We start from the raw sequence: 17,771 nt of genomic DNA, 5'->3' as shown, positions 1-17,771 counted from the left end.
CCCTAGGTGGCTCAGCGGTTGAGCGCCTGCCTTCGGCCCAGGGCGTAATCCTGGAGACCCAGAATCAAATCCCACATCAGGCTCACTGCATGGAGCCTGCTTCTCCCTCTACCTGTGTCTCTGCCTCTCTCTCTCTCTCTCTCTCTCTCTTATGAATAAATAAATAAAATCTTTTAAAAAATAAAAATAAAATTGTTTACAAACTCCTGGGCTCAGCCCTGAGCTGTATTTAGCTTGACCTGGTCTTAATCAGCATGTAAGACTTTGAGAACTGAATTTTCCACCGTCCAGGTCCCAGACTGTCCACTGGGTGGCGCACATGTGGAACAGAGCTGAACACCGTTGGAGTCTTTGAAAATTGAAATGCAATTCTAATCAGTCCGCAAGAGTGCCTTGGAACTGACAGCCTCATTCTAATTAGGTCGATTGCATACTAATACAAAACTATCAACATTCTTCATATGATTTAAACAAGAACCAGAGTTTCATAGCCTAACATTCAAAATGTTTAAGATACATTCTTAAACTTGGCAGGTGAATAATTAATTGGCATATGAGTAAGGAAAATCTCAAATCACAAATAAACACAGTCAATATATGTCAATACCAAGATGACTTAGATATTGGAATCATGTGACAAAGACATTAAAGCAGCAATTAGGGATGCCTAGGTGGCTCAGAGGTTGAGCATCTGCCTTAGGCTCCGGGTGTGATCCCGCAGTTACAGGATTGAGTCCTACATCTGGCTCCCTGCATGGAGCCTGCTTCTCCCTCTGCCTCTGTCTCTGCCTCTCTTTCTCTGCGTCTTTCTCATAAATTAAAAAAAAAAAATCTTAAAAAATAATAAAATCTTAAAAAAAGCAGCTATTATAAAAATGCTCTAACAATAACCCTTGGAACAAATGGATAACTAGAAAGTTTCAGTAAGAAAATAGAAAATACAGAGAATAACAAAATGGAAATGTTACGACTGGAAAGTAAGAAAGCCCAGAAATTTAAAAACCCACTGAATATATCCCAAAGCACAATGGAAATGACAGGGGGAAAAATCAGTGAACATAACAATGAGTAAAAATTGGTCTGAACAACAGTGAGGGGAGAAAAAAAATATCCCCAGGAATCTGTGGAACAATTTTAAAAAGTCCAGCATTTGGTCCATCTTCCAGGAATAAAAGAGGGTACAGACCTGGAAAAAAGTTCAAAGTAATAAGAGCTGAAAATTTCCCAAATTTGCCAAATTCATAAACCTACATATTCAAAAAGCTCCGTGAACTCCAAACAAGATAAAGCCAAAAAATTTTGTACCCATACACACCATAATAAAACTTCTGAAAACTAAAGAAAATAAGTCTACCTGGCCAGACAAAAATAATGCATTCCTGACACAGAAACTATGATTTGAATGGATGTTGAAATCTCATCAGAAACCATGAAAGCCAGGGGCACCTGGGTGGTGTAGTAGGTTAAGCATCCAACTCTTTTTCTTTTTTTTTTAAGTATCCAACTCTTAATTTCAGCTCAGCTTGGGATCTTGGGATCATGGGATTGTGCCCTCTGGCCCCCAGCTCAGAGGCTGCTTGAGATTCTCTCCCTTTCTCTCTGCTCCTCCCCTTGGCCCATGTTCTCTCTCTCATAAATAAATAAATAAATAAATAAATAAATAAATAAATAAATTCTTTAAAAGAAAGAAACCATGAAGGCCAAAGATGTGGCACAACATTTTTAAAGTGTTGAAAAAAGGAGCTATCAAGCCAGAATTTTCTATCCAGTAATGAAGACAAAGACATTCTCAGAAGAAGGAAAAGTAAGAGATTTCACGGCCAGTTTACATGCTCTAAAAGAATGGCTAAAAGAAAGTCTTCAGAGAGAAAGGAAATCACACCAAAATAAAAGCTAGAACATCAGGAATGAAAGAAGAGCAACAAAAATGATAAACATCTGGGTAAATATAATAGACAATTCTTTTTCTCTTTAAAATATGTCCTTTAAGTTATGTTTGATATTTGAAAGCAAAAAAATTTAACAGTCTCTGATGGGGTTTTCAATGTGTTTAGATGTAATATAGAAGACAACTGTACTATAAAGGGGGAGGGTAAAGTTTACCTATATGGAGTAAGATTTTTATATTCTACTTGAAGTAGTAAAATATTAATTTTAAATATACTATGAAGTACAGTATGTAATCCCTAGAACAGCCCCTAAAAACTTTGTACAAAAAGATATTATCAAAACACAATAAATTAAAATGGAATACTAAAAAATATTCAAATAACCCAAAAGAAGGCAGAGGGATGAAAAAGAGAGGGAAAATGGAACATGAATAATAAAACAATAGATCTAAATCCAAACATCAATAAGTGCATGAAATGTAACTGTTTTAAACACACCAATACAAAAATCAGAGTTTGTTAAAATAACAAGGCATAAACCAATTATAGTCTGTCTACAAGAAACTTCAAGATTAATGACATAGGTAGGTTAAAAGTAAAAAGACGGAAAAAAGATATACTGTGCAAACACTAATATCAGACAAAGTAGACTCAAAGCAAGGAAAATAATGGGATAAAGGCATGTATTACCTAATGATAAAAGGGACAATTCACCAAGAAAACATTAAAATCCTAAATGTGTATGTAAGTAACAACAATTACTTCAAAATATGTGATGCAAAAGCTGACAGAACCAAAAGGAGAAACACAAACGCACAATTATAGTTGGGGACTTCAACACTCACAAAAATCTAGAGAACTAGTAGAAAGAAAATCAACAAGGATATAGAAGGACTGAATAATACCATCAGCCACCTGGATCTAATTGGCATTTGTAGGCCACTCTATTCAATAATAACTAAATACGCATTTTTTCCAAGTGTACGTGGAACATTCACCAAGACAGACCATATTTGGGGTCATAAAACAAACCTCAACAAGTATAAAAGAACTGGGAAAAAACAGTACATGCTCTCTGACCATAATGGAATTAAAGTAGATATGATGAACAGAAAGATACAAAGAAAATTCCAAAACTTGAAAATTAAACAAAACACTTCTAAATAATACATGAGTTAATTCTCTAGGGAAATTAGAAAAATATTTTTAACTGAATAAATGAAAATACAAATATAAAGTCTGGGGATGCCTGGGTGGCTCAGCAGTTGAGTGTCTGCCTTTGGCTCAGGTCATGATCCCAGGATCCGGGATCGAGTCTCACATCAGGTTCCCTGTATGGAGCCTGCTTCTCCCTCTGCCCAGGTCTCTGTCTTTCTCTCTCTCCCTCTCTCTCTCTCTCTCTTTCTGTGTCTCTCATGAATAATAAAGAAAATCTTTAAACAAACAAATATAAAGTCTGTATTTTCTGTGGGATGCAGCTAAAGTAGTTTTTATTTATTTATTTATTTTAATTTTTTTTATTTTTATTTATTTATAATAGTCACACACACAGAGAGAGAGAGAGGGGCAGAGACACAGGCAGAGGGAGAAGCAGGCTCCATGCACCGGGAGCCTGACATGGGATTCGATCCTGGGTCTCCAGGATCGCGCCCTGGGCCAAAGGCAGGCGCCAAACCGCTGCGCCACCAGAGTAAAATTTATAGAAGTATATGCTGGTATTAGGAAAGAAGAAAGGTCTCAAGTAAATAGTCTAAGCTTCCACTTTAGGAAACTAGAAAGAGCAAAATAAATCTAAAGCAAGCAGAAAGAAAGAAACAATAAAGATAAAAGCATAAATCAATAGAGAAAATTAATGAAATAAAAAACTGGTTCTTTGAAAAAATCAGTAAAATAAGTAGCAACACTGAAAAGAAGACACAAATAACTGACATCATGAAGTACTCTGCAACACTGAAGGATAATACGAGAATACTGTGAACAACTCTGTGCACATAAATTTGACAATGTAAGTAAAATGGACAAATTCCTGAAAGCCACAAACTACCAAAACTCACCAAAGATGAAATGGATAATCTGAATAGTCCTATGACAATTTAAAAAATTGAATTTGTAGTGAAAAACTTTCTTCCCCACTGGAAACAAAACTCCAGCACTAGATAGTATTGTGAGCCAGTTCTATCAAATATTTAAGTAACACCAATTCTAAATGATATCTCCTGAAAAAGAGAGAGAGAGACAGAAGGGAATACTTCCTGACTCATTTTATGAAGCAAGCATTACTCTGGTATTAAAAGTAGACAAAAGGGACGCCTGGGGGGCTCAGCGGTTTAGCGTCTGCCTTTGGCTCAGGGCGTGATCCTGGGGTCCTGGGATCGAGTCCTGCAATGGGCTCCCTGCAAGGAGCCTGCTTCTCCCTCTGCCTGTGTCTCTGCCTCTCTCTCTATGTGTGTCTCTCATGAATAAATAAATAAAATCTTTTTAAAAAATAAAAGTAGACAAAAGGAGTACAAAAAAAAAAACAAAAAAACTATAGATCAATATCCCCTAAGAATATAGATGCGAAAATTCCCCAACAGAATACAGTCCACAACTTGATGATGGTTCAATTTATGATCTTTCAACTTTATGATGGTGCAAAAGCATTACTCATTCAGTTGAAACTGTTTGAATTTTGAATTTTGATCTTTTGCCAGGCAAGTGGTATGTGGTACAATACTCCTTAGTGATGGTAGCTCCAGATCACAAGAGTGAACAACCGATATACTTAGAACCATTCTATACCCATACAACCAATCTATTTTTCACTTTCAGTACAGTATCCAATAAATTACAGGAGCTATTCAGCACTTTATTATAAAATAGGCTTTGTGTTAGATGACTTTTCCCAAATGCAGGCTAATGTAAGTAAGCATGTTTAAGGTAGGCCAGGCTAAGCTCTGATGATTGGTGGGTTAGGTGTATAAAATGCATTTTTGACTTGGATATTGCCAACTTAAAATGGGTGCATTGGGATATAATCCCCTTATAAGTTGAGAAAGATCTGTATTAGCAAATTGAATCCATCAACATATAAAAAGAACAATATATATCATGACAAAATGGGAGTTTATCCCAGGATGCAAAACTGGTTCAATATTTGAAAAACAAATCAATCTAATCCACCACATTCACAATCTAATGAAGAAAAATCACTTGATACACAGAAAAAAAATTGACAAAATCCAATACCTACTTATTACGAAGTCTCATCTTTAAAAAACCTATTGTGTTAATGATAAATTTCACCTATTAATGGTGAAAACTGAATGCTCTTCCCCTAAGATCAGTGACAAGTTAAGGATATTCCCTCACCACTCCTATTCAATATTACATTGGAAGTTCTAACCAATATAGTAAGATAAGAAAAAGAAATAAAAGGCATACTGGAGGGGAGATGGGCAGAGGGTGGGTAAAATAGGTGAAGGGGATTAAAGAGTACACTTACCATAATGAGCAGTGAGTAATGTATAGAATTGTTCGATCACAATATTATATACCTGAAACTAATGTGTGTGTGTGTGTGTGTGTATGTATATATATATATATATATATATATATATATATATATATATAGTAAGATCTATACTGGAGTTAAAATTAAAAATTTAATTTAAAAAAGGCATACAGGGCGGCCCCCGTGGCGCGGAGGCTTAACGCCACCTGCAGCCTGGGGTGTGATCCTGGAGACCCGAGATCGAGTCCCACGTCGGGCTTCCTGCGTGGAGCCTGCTTCTCCCTCTGCCTGTGTCTCTGCCTCTCTCTTGTGTCTCTATGAATAAATAAACAAAATCTTTAAAATAAATAAATAAATAAATAAATAAATAAATAGTAAAAAGGCATACAGGGGCAGCCCGGGTGGCTCAGCGGTTTAGCGCCGCCTTCAGCCCAGAGCCTGATACTGGAGACCTGGGATCGAGTCCTGCATCGGGCTCACTGCATGGAGCCTGCTTCTCCCTCTGCTTGTGTCTCTGCCTCTCTCTCTCTCACTCTCTCTGTCTGTCTCTCATAAATAAATAAAATCTTTAAAAAATAATAAAATAAAAAAGGCATACAAATTACAGAGGAAGAAATAAAGTTGCCTCTATTTGCAGATGACATGACTGGCTACCTAGAAGATTTCAAGAAATCTACCCAAAAAACTCCTAAAATTAATAAGTGAGTTTAGCCAAGTTGTAAGACATGATGAACACATGAAAGTCAATCATATTTCTCTACACTAGCAGTGTGTGGTTAGAAACTAAATTTTTTAAAATACCATTTAAGATAGCTCTCTAAAGTAACTTTATAAATGAAATAAAAATGATTAGATAGCAAATGAAATCCAGCAATATGTAGAAGGAATTCTATAGTTACTAAGTCCAGTAATTATATAAAAATATACAGCAATTACATAAAACTAATGTTATATGTCATAGCCAAGTTTAAACCAGGAATGAATGGTTTTTGCAATGACAAATTAATAAAAGTGACTTGTCCTAATTCATTGTGTTGAGTGTGGAAGAGGCAAGGTTATTTTTTTTAAAGATTTATTTATTTATTTATTCATGATAGACAGAGAGAGAGAGAGAGGCAGAGACACAAGAGGAGGGAGAAGCAGGCTCCATGAGGGGAACCCGATGCGGGACTCGATCCCGGGACTCAAGGATCATGCCCTGGGCCAAAGGCAGGCGCTAAACCGCTGAGATGCCCAGGATCCCCAAGAGGCAAGGTTATTAAACAATTTTCATAAAACAAGCCCATGAAAAAATGCTCGGCATCATTAGCCATTAGGGAAATGTAAATCAAAACCACAATGAGATGCCACTAGGATGATCGTATTTGGACGGACAGATAATCAGAAGTGTTGACAAGGGCATGGAAAAGTTGAAACTGCCATACATCACAGGTGGGAATGTAAAATAATGCATCTGCTTTGAACTTTCTTTTTTTCTTAAAGATTTTATTTATTCATGACAGACACAGAGAGAGAGAAAGAGGCAGGCTCCATGCAGGGAGCCTGATGTGGGACTCGATCCCGGGACTCCAGGCTCACGCCCTGGGCCAAAAGCAGGCGCTAAACTGCTGAGCCACCCAGGGATCCCGATGCATCTGCTTTGAAAACAATCTGGCAGTTTCTCAAATAATTAAACATAGAGTTACCACAGGATCTAACAATTCTACTCTGAAGTATATATACCCAAGATAAATGAAGGCTTATGTGAACACAAAAACTTGGACATGAATGTTTATAGAGCATTATTCACACCAGCTAGGAAGTGGAAACAACCCAGATGTCCATCTATTAATAGATACATGAATAAAATGTAGTATATCTATACAGTAGAATATTATTCAGCCATAAAAAGGCATGAAGTACTGGCATATGCAACGACATAGATGAACCTTGCAAATGTTATGCTAAGTCAAAGAAGCCAGTTAAGTCCCATATTAGGGATGCCTGGGTGGCTCAGCAGTTGGGTGTCTGCCTTCCACTCAGGGCATGATCCCGGGGGTCCGGGATCGGGTCCCGCATCGGGTTCCCTGCATGGAGCCTGCTTCTCCCTCTGCCTGTGTCTCTGCCTCTCTCTGTGTGTCTCTCATGAATAAATAAATAAAATCTTTAAAAAAAAACCAAGTCCCATATTGTATGATTCCATTTATATGAAGTGTCTTTTTTTTTTTTTTTAATTTTTTTATTTATTTATGATAGTCACAGAGAGAGAGAGAGAGAGAGAGAGGCAGAGACACAGGCAGAGGGAGAAGCAGGCTCCATGCACCAGGGAGCCCGACGTGGGATTCGATCCCGGGTCTCCAGGATCGCGCCCTGGGCCAAAGGCAGGCGCCAAACCGCTGCACCACCCAGGGATCCCTATATGAAGTGTCTTAAATAGGCTTATCAGAGACAGGAAGTAGACTAGTGGTTGCCTGGGGGCTGGGAAGATGACGGAGTTAGAGGGTGACAACTAAGAAGTTTAAGGTTTCTTTCTGGGGTTACAAGAATGTTGTAAAATTGATGGTGATAATGATCGTACAACTGTGAATGTACTAAGAGCCATTGAAGTGTACACTTTGGTTGAATTGTGTGGTGTGTGAATTACATCTCAATAAAGCTTTTTTTTAAAAAAAGATTTTATTTACTCATTCATGAGAGACACACACACAGAGGAGGAGACACAGGCAGAGGGAGAAGCAGGCTCCACACAGGGAGCCCCATGTGGGACTCGATCCCGGGATCCCCGGGCTCCAGGATCACACCCCAGGCTGAAGGCAGGAGCCAAACTGCTGAGCCATCCAGGGGTCCCACTCAATAAAGCTTTTCAAAATATATTATCATTCCATCATGCTATTTAATATTTCTGAACACCCTAACTTAAACCAAAGTATCATGGTTTTTTTTAACACCAGACTTCATACCTTAACAGAAAACACTGTATAAGTAAGACAGAAAAATACAAACCCTTCTTTAGATATTGGTGTCTTGATGAAAGGAGGCTTCACTGATACTTCCCTGACATCAGTTTACACCCTTGTGTGGCACCTGAGGCAGCACATTCTAGGAAGATACGGAATAGGTAAATGTGTATGTGTGTGTGTGTGTGTGTGTGTGTGTGTCTGTGTGTGTGTGTAAGCTGTTTGAAGAATAATTTTGAAAGGGAAGGTGGGAAAAGAGAACTAGAAGGAAATCACCACAGGTATATTCTCAGGTAGATTGGTTTTAGGAAAAAGGTTGAAAATCTGGAAACTGATTCCCTAAAAACTGTGCATGTCTGATATTCCCTTGGAAAGACTTCATGCTCCTGAGTTTGAAGATCTGAGTTGTAATTCAAAAGCCTTGTCTTTCCAGACCAACATCTCTGCTATGAATTGCTAAAGCTTCCCTTGCAGCTAACACCAAGATTTTGACTCTAAGTCCTGCATTCAGCTCTGCCAGCCTCCCCAGGGTGATAAGTCTCGAATGTTTCAGCCTTATGGTCTAATTTTAATGTGGGAAGGGCTTAAGAAGGAAGAAAGAGGAAGGAAGGAAGGACAACATGGATTAATATATCAAATGATCATCCTACCATGCCGAAGATCTCCCTTTTTATTTATCTTTTTTTCAAAGATTTTATTTATTTATGCATGAGAGACATAGAGGCAGAGACACTGGCAGAGGGAGAAGCAGGCTCCATGCAGGGAGCCCGATGTGGGACTCGATCCCTGGTCTCCAGGATCACACCCCAGGCTGCAGGCAGCACTAAACCGCTGAGCCACCCGGGCTGCCCAAGATCTCCCTTTTTAATAAGTCCCCGGTGATTCTGTTGCAGGAGGAAGAGGCCAATACTACCCAGTACTGCAAGGGAAAGAATCAACAGAGAAAAGGACAAAGAGGACAATATTGTCAGGAGACAGTTTGGTAGCATGGTAGCAATAGAAGACAGAGTTGATTAGAGACGGATGAGAGATGGAGCCGGGGAGCACAGACATTTAGGACGATCAACTGAGGGAAAAGATGGGCAGGTGGGCCTCAGAGCTGAGGAGGGTTTGTTTCCAGAAAAAGAGGAACTTGAGAAAACTTATGGAATAAAGAGAAAAAATCAGGAAGGGGATGAGAGAGAGAAGGAATTGAGGGTCCTGAGAAGCTGTGAGGTGACAAAATAGGAGCGCCAGGGGAGGGGGATCAGCGTTGAATTGTGGAAGGACACCACTTCCTCTGAGATGCAGGAAAGTAGCAGCAGCTCTGGAGAGTTTTAGTGGATGTGGGATTGTTCGTGGAGCTCAGATCATTTGACCTCTATTTCTCCAGAGATCTAGGGGCAGAATGAGAAGTAAGCAGTTAAGAAAGAGGAGAGGAAAAGAGCGGGGCCTCAGGACACCAGAGAGGACTAGAGAATCAGAGAATGTGGAGAATGGCCTGGGTGGGGGTGGGCAGATGAGCCTGGTGGCCTAGGGGTGGGGGCAGCTGGCCACAGCGGCATGGACCCTTTTGTACTTTGGAAGACGGCAGTGAAGTAAGCAAAAGTGGGGGCTGCCCAGCGCTGAAGAAGTGAGAAAGGTGGGAGAAGTTCCGGAGAAGAGAGAGTCAGCTGTGAAGTCCAAGGTTCTCACCCACAGGGAGCAAAGTAAGACTTGGGCAGAAGGTGGGCTTTTTTTTTTTTTTTTTAGAAGGTGGGCTTTGAAGCAAGTGGCCACCCAGCAGAGAGGTCAAGAAGATAATGCCAAGCAGGTCCAATAGGATTGAGAGGGAAAAAGGGGATGAGCATGTTTGAGCCACGAAGCTCTAAACTGTCCTGCACTATCTAATCCAGTAGTCCCTAGCCTCCTGGGGCCTTCTGTATTTAGTTAGTCCAAATTCATTTGCGCTGTAAATATAAATTATACACACGATTCCAAAGACTTAGGATGAAAAACTAAAAGAATGTTAAATATCTCGTTAATAAATGATTACACTGATTACTTGCTTAAATAATATTTGGACGTATTGGGTTAAATAAAATACATTATTAAAATTAATTTGACCTGTTTGTTTTTACTTTCATAGTGAAGCTTCTAGAAAAAAATTTTTTTTTTAGAAAATTTAAATTACGTATGTGGCTTGCATTATATTCCTCTTGCACAGCACTGATCTAGATACTCCCTTACTGGGGCATGGATTGTCTGTGTCATGTGGCCCCAACACCTGGACAAGGGACCTGCCCAGAGAGGCCTCAGTGAATGGTGTGTGTGTGTGAATTGATGAGTAGATGAATATGTAAATTAATGAATGAGTGAGTAGGTAAATGAGGATCATATATGGTTTTCAAGGACACGGTCATTTTCTACTCAATGGTTGAGGATTACATATTAGCACATCCATCCCTGAATGGAAGGGATAGTTAGGGATAGTTAGAATTGAGGAAAGTGGGCAGCTCTGGTGGCTCAGCGGTTTAGCGTCTCCAGCATGATCCTGGAGACCCGGGATCGAGTCACACATCGAGTCCCACATCGAGTCCCACATCGGGCCCCCTGCATGGAGCCTGCTTCTTCCTCTGCCTGTGTCTCTGCCTCTCTCTCTGTGTCTCTCATGAATGAATAAATAAAATCTTAAAAAAAAAAAAAAGAATTGAGGAAAGCTCACCAAAGCTTTGAGGCAGACAGTCTCAAAGGGCAATCTGGGGGACCTTACTTGGTATAAAGACTCAAGAACCTGGACCCTTGCCACACTTCTTTTTTTCATTAAAAAAAAAAAAAAGTACTCCTGTGGCATCTTAAATGCCAGGGGGTCTGTCCTAGGAATTTGTATGAACTCATTGAAACTTTCCATCACCCCAGGAGGTAGGCACTCCTGGTATGTCTCTTTTGCAGATAAGGAAACAAAGGCACAGAGATGTGTAGTTTGGCCAGGAGTTTTGTACCAGCAGGCGGTAGAACTGGCATTTAAACCAGGTTGACTGGCCCCAAAGGCCATGCTCCTAGCTACTACACCATCCTGTCTTTCTCATGTCCTCTCACGTCACCCCCAGGTTCTCTCCAACAGAGATATAATAGTCCCCCCCCTTATCTGCTGGGGATCCGCTCCAAGATCCTTAGTGGATGCCTGAAACCACAGAACCCTCTATATACTATTTTATCCTCTATACACATCCCTATGATGAAGTTTAATTTATGAATTAGGCACACTAAGAGCTTAATGACAATAACAATAGAACAGTTTTAACAATATACTGTAATAAAAGTTATGTGAATGTGGTCTTTCTCTCTCAAAGTATCTTATTGTGCTGTACTCACCCTTCTTGGGATGATGTGAGATGATAAAATGCCTACGTGATAAGATGAAGTGAAGTGAATGGTGGGGGCGTTGCGACATAGTGTTGGGCTACTACCAAACTTCTGATGGTCAGGAGGAGGATCATCTGCTTCTGGGCTACAGCTGACCACAGGAAGCCAAACCACACACAAGGGGGGACTAGTGCATAGATTGCTTTTTTCCCCCCTTACTGATTTCTCCCCATCCCAGTCCCTCAGGCCCTGTATTCCTGGAGAAAGTTCTCAATGTAGTTTGCTTACTGAAGACAATTGTAATTGTAACTTCCCAACTTCCCCACAAATAAGACGCAAACACACCATAGCTTCATGGTCAAATACAACAGCCAAGTAACCTGGCCTCCTCTGTTCCCTCTACCCTTATCCCTGAGCCTTTCCCACACCATTTTCTCCATATCCCTCCCTCCATGTCCTCCCTCCCCCCAGCCCATGAGTCTCCTGTCCCAAACCTGGGATTGGCCCTCGCCTGTCTTCCTGGATGGACTCTAGGGGAGTGAGTGTTGGAGGAGCTTGAGGCTCCATAACTCCAAGCAAACACTTTTATCAGTCTAGCGGATGCCAGCGAGATGACTACAGGGGATAGAATGGGGGCTTTCCAGACACCACCTTGGCCAGCGCCCAGGAGATGCTTCAGTCCCACCCACCAGGGACTCCATTCCAGCCTCAGCTTGGATCCCTCCAATAACAGAGTAGCCCTGAATTTCTACCCACTGGGAGCAGCCCTAGTCCAGGATCTCTACTTGCAGGGCCAAACAGACTGGAAAACTAAGAAGGAACCAACAGGCCATCTTCCTCTATCTCTCATTAAATTGTGAACAATAATGCATTTACTTATTCTCCCACTTAAAAAGTTGTTTAAATCCTTTGAAGAATCTTGCACGGTAGCTTGGCTAGACAGCAGGCAGGACAGTCCAGTGCCTCCGGTGGGGGGGCCAGGGTTTTCCACTCGCCTGTCTTTTGGTCCAACAAGTAGGCATTTGGGTTGATGGTGTAGTCCTTTGTCTGGACATCGCTGGTTGTGGTGACACCCCCGCACACAAACACTCTGCTGTCTCCAATGGAGCATATAGCATGGGACACATCCAAGGGGCAGTTGTTAGGCAAGAGAGGCACCGAGGTGGTCGTCTTGTTGGCCTTTATCTTCTGCAGATTGATTTCCACACTCTGCCGGTGGCTGTGTACACAGAGGATGTTGTCCTGATGGAAAGAGAGCAGGGGCCGGTGGTTGAAGTCAATGGGGAAGGTGATACACTGGACCACATCCCCGGTGTTGGTGTCAAAGCAGTCCACCACTCCAACTCGGGAGATATAGCCCTTCACCAAGCACCGGCCGGTGACAATGTACAGGTTCCGGTCACCCTTGGTGATCACGGCTGTGCCATCCATAGGGATGCTCATTTTTCCTGCCAGGCACCAGGCCTCCTTGCGCTCATCATAGCGATAGATGTTGGAGACATACCGCCTTGGAGCAATGCTCCCACCCACTGAATACACCGTCCCCCCGCAGGTCACCATGGTGTGGAAGACAAGCCCAATTGGCAGGTCTGGCAACTTGGTCCAGGAGTTGTCATCCATGTCATATCGCCAAGCCGTCTTCAGCCCTGAAATCTGCTCAGTGGTACCACCAGAGATGTAGATGTAGCGACCAGCAGAGGTGGCACTAAGTGCTGCTGCCCTGTAGGGCATCTCTGACAGCTTCAACCACAAGTTCTCCTGGATGATATAGGCAAACACTCCATCATTGAACTTGCCATGGGCCTTTTGGCCACCCAGGATGACCACCGAATCAAGCAGGGCCCCTTTCCGTTGGTAGCTCAACAAGCTGGATGGCTTCTCCTGCTTTCGGTCCACAAGGACACTCTCAATGAGAGTTGCATGGGCTGAGCTGTTCTCCATGCCCATCAACTTGTTGCTGGCAAACATCAGCGTCTTGTTGGAGACGGCATTGAGATTGATGTAGTTGAAGAACTTCTTGAAATACTTCTCCCGCTCGTCCTTCCGGAAGTACACCCAGTTGATGAGTGCGCTCAGTGCCTGGTCCTCATTGAGCACATGCAAGTTTTCGTCTCGGAGCAGGCGGCCAAAGATGACAGGTGGACAGCGCATGAAGTGCATACAGCCCTCAGGACTGGCCCAGTAGTGGAAGTTGTCACGAATGCCAGAGTAGGCCAAGTCTGATACCTCTTTGAGCTCAAACAACTCAGCCAAGAAGAGGTAGCGCAAGCAGTTTGCACGGCGGATGGACTTGATCAGGAAGTCATTACAGTGGATTCGCAGGCGTGGGGTGTTGAAATACTGGGCCCCGCGAAGGAGCTCCTCCACATTCTGCTCCGAGATCACCACCTTGCCACTGTAGAAGTAGTCCAGGAGCTGGTCCACCGTGGCTGGACTCAGGTAGTTGGGGTCAATGGTGATAAAGAGCTCATCGGTGGTCTTCATGTCATTGCTGGAGATGAGGCTCTTCACCAGTGGAGAGACAGCAGCCAGTACGTTGCGATGTGCAAAGAAAACATGGTGGTCCACAGTCAGGGCCATATCCCAGTACTCTTTGCGTTTCCTCTGTTTGTTCAGGTTCTGCAGCACAAAGCTGTTGTAGTTTTTCTCTGTGAATTCTAATTTCATGGTGCTTTGCTGGCTGAGGCAGAAGATCAGCAGCAGGTACTGGAGAACAGACTTCTCAGGTCTTTGGGATTCAGATTGATGGTTGTTTGCAGGGCAGTTGATCAGGGAGGAGGGGGGCTGGGAGAGAGAGTGATGTCATAGAATGGATGAGGTCATCACAATGCCAGCCCCTGAGGCCTTTCTCACAGGCACAGGACCTTTCTCCTCTCTGATGCGTGCAACCTGCCAAGACTAGATACCCTGCCAGGACTTCAAGCCCTGAGTCCAGAGCTCAGGAGAAACTCAGAAGTGGATTGCAACTCTTACTTGGGGCTTTTAAAACTCAGTTCAAGGCTATTTCTGGAATGTTCCAACCAGTCTGGGTGGGGGTGGTATAGGAAGGGAAAAGAGGAAGCTCGGGGAAGAAAAGAGATTTTTGGATCTAGAAGAATCTTCCCACCTACAGGAGGGAAACAGGCCCAGAGAAGAGAAGGGACTTGCCCAAGATCACACAGTAGGTTTGGAAGCAGACCAGAGCTAGAAAGCCAAGTTTTCTAGAACTCAGTGTTCTTCATCTTTCCAGGAAGCTCCTAACTACCTAACTCTCCCCAGTCTCTGATTCTCAGGCCTCGAAGTACCTTTCTCTGCCAAGGCTCCTGGCCATCAGAGGAGAATTTCAGGCGGCCCTTTGCCTTCTGACCTTTGTAGCCATGGACACTATTCTCCTTTAAAACAGAGGAGAGGTAGAGGGCCCTGGTTGCAGCCGGGATACAGGAGTTAGCCACACCCTGGGGCATGGGAGGGCCTCTGAAGCCCTGATTATTTCAGTTCCACAGCCAACTGGGACCTTCTCCCCACATTTCCAAGGCTGTAGTCATGCAGCTGTGGGGGTTGTGGTGGGTCAGCTCTCTCCCCGTACACGTGTCACCTTGTACAAGTGGCTCAGACTCTAAACCTCAGTCTCTTCATCTGTGAGATGGGAGTGATGGTAACCACTTCGAAGAAGATTACGAATTTCAATGAGAAAATGACTAGAGAGTGTTAAGCACCATGTTTGCCTGTAGCGAAAGTTCAGTCCACGTTAGCTGCCCCTACTTTATTGATACCGTATTAGTTCCCCCAGCGCCGGTGTCCTTGGCTGCTCCCTTTGTCCGTAACCACCTGGCGTGGGCCGGTGGGTGTTTGGTGCTTGGGGGGCGGGGGCGTCTGGAGCCCGGCTGGAATCCCGCGCCCCTTCGGGCGGCTCCGCGAGCCTCGTCCGGCCACGCGGGGGAGCTGGAGAGCCGCCTCCGGCCGCGAGTCCCCGCCCGCCCCCGCGCCCGCCCCCCGCGGCGACAGGCCCGCCCGCGGCAGCGCCGCCCACGTTCCCCGCAAGGCCGCCCGCGCGGCTGCACCGGCCGGGGCCGAGCCCGGGAGAGGAGCTGGGGCGTCACCCCTGGGGGCCCGCAGGCTCCGCCGCCCCGGGGCGCGCGTGGGCTCCGCGAGTGCCCGCGGGGCGTCTCCGTACCGCCGGCGCCGAGGAAGGGCCAAGGGTCCCCGGAGCTCCCCCGGACGCGGCCGGCTTCGGCGGGGAGGGGAGGAGCCGGGCCCCACCGCGGCCCCGCCTCGGGGCGCCCCTGGCAAGGGCTCGCGGCGCTGGCCAGACGGCGGGAGAGCACCGGGGCCCCGACCCCGCTCCTGACCCTTAGCCTTCCTCGGCGCCCCTTCTAGGGAGGGTGGCCCCTGCAGCCTCCCCCTTTCCCTCCCCGCCTGGTCAAGTTAGCATTCACGTCTCCCTGCCGCCTTCTTCCGTTGCAGACCCGGCTTTTTCTTTGGGGATTTAGCAACTTGAAAACTATTTAAAAGTACTTACGTTTGGCTGCTGAGGCTGTTCCCCTTGACACCTGAACGGTACCGAGGCACTCAGTGTCTTGACATCTCTCTGCACAAGGCTGAAAACTTGTTTTCCCCATGAAAAGGAGGCTTGTTAAACGTCAGCCTCTCCACCACAGACTCGCTGTATGGTTGGGGGGCGGGTGTCCTCTGTTGTCTCCACTTGAGGATAACTGAGCTCTAAAGGCTTTGCCAGCCCTGATCTCGTGAGAGGTGGCAGCGATCTGGGTGCAGGTGAGACCTCTTGGTGTTGACTCCAGACACCTTTTCACTCCCCCTGGCATCTAGGCCTGCCCTGGTGAGGGTTGGCGGGCCTCACCTCCTGGGGCATTTCAACCAAGACTAGAGGCTGGGTGGGGTCAGGCCTGTTGTATCTGCCCCTTTGCCACCACACCCGGGAGCACTTTGGTGGAGGAGGTGGCTGTGCCCCCTTGCTTTTGTTTCAAGGGCCAGAACACCAGGGCAGGAAGGTCTCTCCAGTTAAGAAAGCTGGGCATAGGGTGTCATGGGCCTGAGAAGATCCAGTAGACTTAACTACATGTGCCAGACCTTGTGCAGTTGGACGGACTGCAGCCCAGAGTGGGGAAGGGCACCCAATTCTGAGAGTGGGGGGTGGCTAGAGCTTGGAGCCAGGTTCCTGGCTCCTTCCTCTGTCCTGCAGCTACAAAGGACAGCTAGCAATCTGGCTTGCCCTCTGCTTTTATAGAATTGTTGGAGTCGCTGTCTTGAAGAAATCCCTTAAAGAAGTGAAATTAGTGCCCACCTGCTCAGCCAGCTTTGTTGCCTGGCTTTTCTTCAGCCTGGAAAGCTCTTTTGGTCAGCTTTTTTCTTTCTCTAGCCAACTGAGGAAACAGATGCCAGACACTCAAGAGCCTGGCTGTAGGCCAGTGACCACCACCTGGTTATGCATGTGTGTTGGGTGGAAGGTATCCCTAGGAGCCACCAGGAAGTTCACTGACTGGTCACTCAGTCCCCGTTGCTCATGGAGGCTGCCCGGGTGTGGCCTCAGCCCAGTCTCTTTATTCCACCCACCCTCAGCTTCCTGCCCAGCTCAGGATTTGTGGCTTCCTCGGGGAGGGGACCCTAATATTCTAGCTTTATAGGGAACATCAGTTGACACATCACTTTGCCGGGAAGCCCTAAAGATGAGGGATATATCTTAACAATACACAGATTTGGCCTGGAGCTAGAAAGCTCAGGAACTCCATCTCTTTTGTACCGCTAACAACTGTCTTTCTCACTTCCATATATTTTCTTTTTTTTTTAATGTTTTTAAAGATTTTATTTATTTATTCATGAGAGACAGAGAGAGACAGAGAGAGAGAGAGAGAGAGGCAGAGACACAGGCAGAGGGAGAAGCAGGCTCCATGCAGGGAGCCTGATGTGGGACTCGATCCCGGGTCTCCAGGATCAGGCCCTGGGCTAAAGGCAGGCGCCAAACCGCTGAGCCATCCAGGGATCCCACTTCCATATATTTTCAACTGGCAACTTGTCTTGCATATAGTTTTGCTGTGGCCCTAATTCAAACTCATGGCATCCTAAATTTTTTAGTTCCACTGACAAATTCTCTCCTCATTTCTTAGCTCAGACTTGTGGTCCGTGGCCAACCCA

At 44.7% G+C, this 17,771-nt stretch overlaps 2 protein-coding genes across 2 annotated transcripts in view; both read right to left on the bottom strand.

Moving 5' to 3' along the window:
- The window catches only part of CLTA (clathrin light chain A), a 44,851-nt gene extending 28,602 nt beyond the window's left edge, over window positions 1-16,249 (bottom strand). The window contains exon 1 of the mRNA XM_038552811.1: window positions 16,141-16,249. Coding sequence (XP_038408739.1) covers window positions 16,141-16,240 — 100 coding nt within the window. The 5' untranslated portion in view covers window positions 16,241-16,249. The remainder of the gene's footprint in view (window positions 1-16,140) is intronic.
- CCIN (calicin) lies at window positions 12,492-15,030 on the bottom strand. The gene has a single exon (XM_038552806.1). It carries the CDS (start codon window positions 14,307-14,309, stop codon window positions 12,543-12,545), a length of 1,767 nt encoding a protein of 588 aa, XP_038408734.1. The 5' UTR covers window positions 14,310-15,030; the 3' UTR covers window positions 12,492-12,542.
- Window positions 16,250-17,771: the final 1,522 nt, after the last annotated feature.

Source organism: Canis lupus, chromosome 11 (genome assembly GCF_011100685.1).
Source record: "Canis lupus familiaris isolate Mischka breed German Shepherd chromosome 11, alternate assembly UU_Cfam_GSD_1.0, whole genome shotgun sequence".
Lineage (NCBI taxonomy): Eukaryota > Metazoa > Chordata > Mammalia > Carnivora > Canidae > Canis > Canis lupus.
The sequence above is the reverse complement of the archived record's forward strand: the minus strand, read 5'-3'. Positions and strand labels throughout refer to the sequence as shown.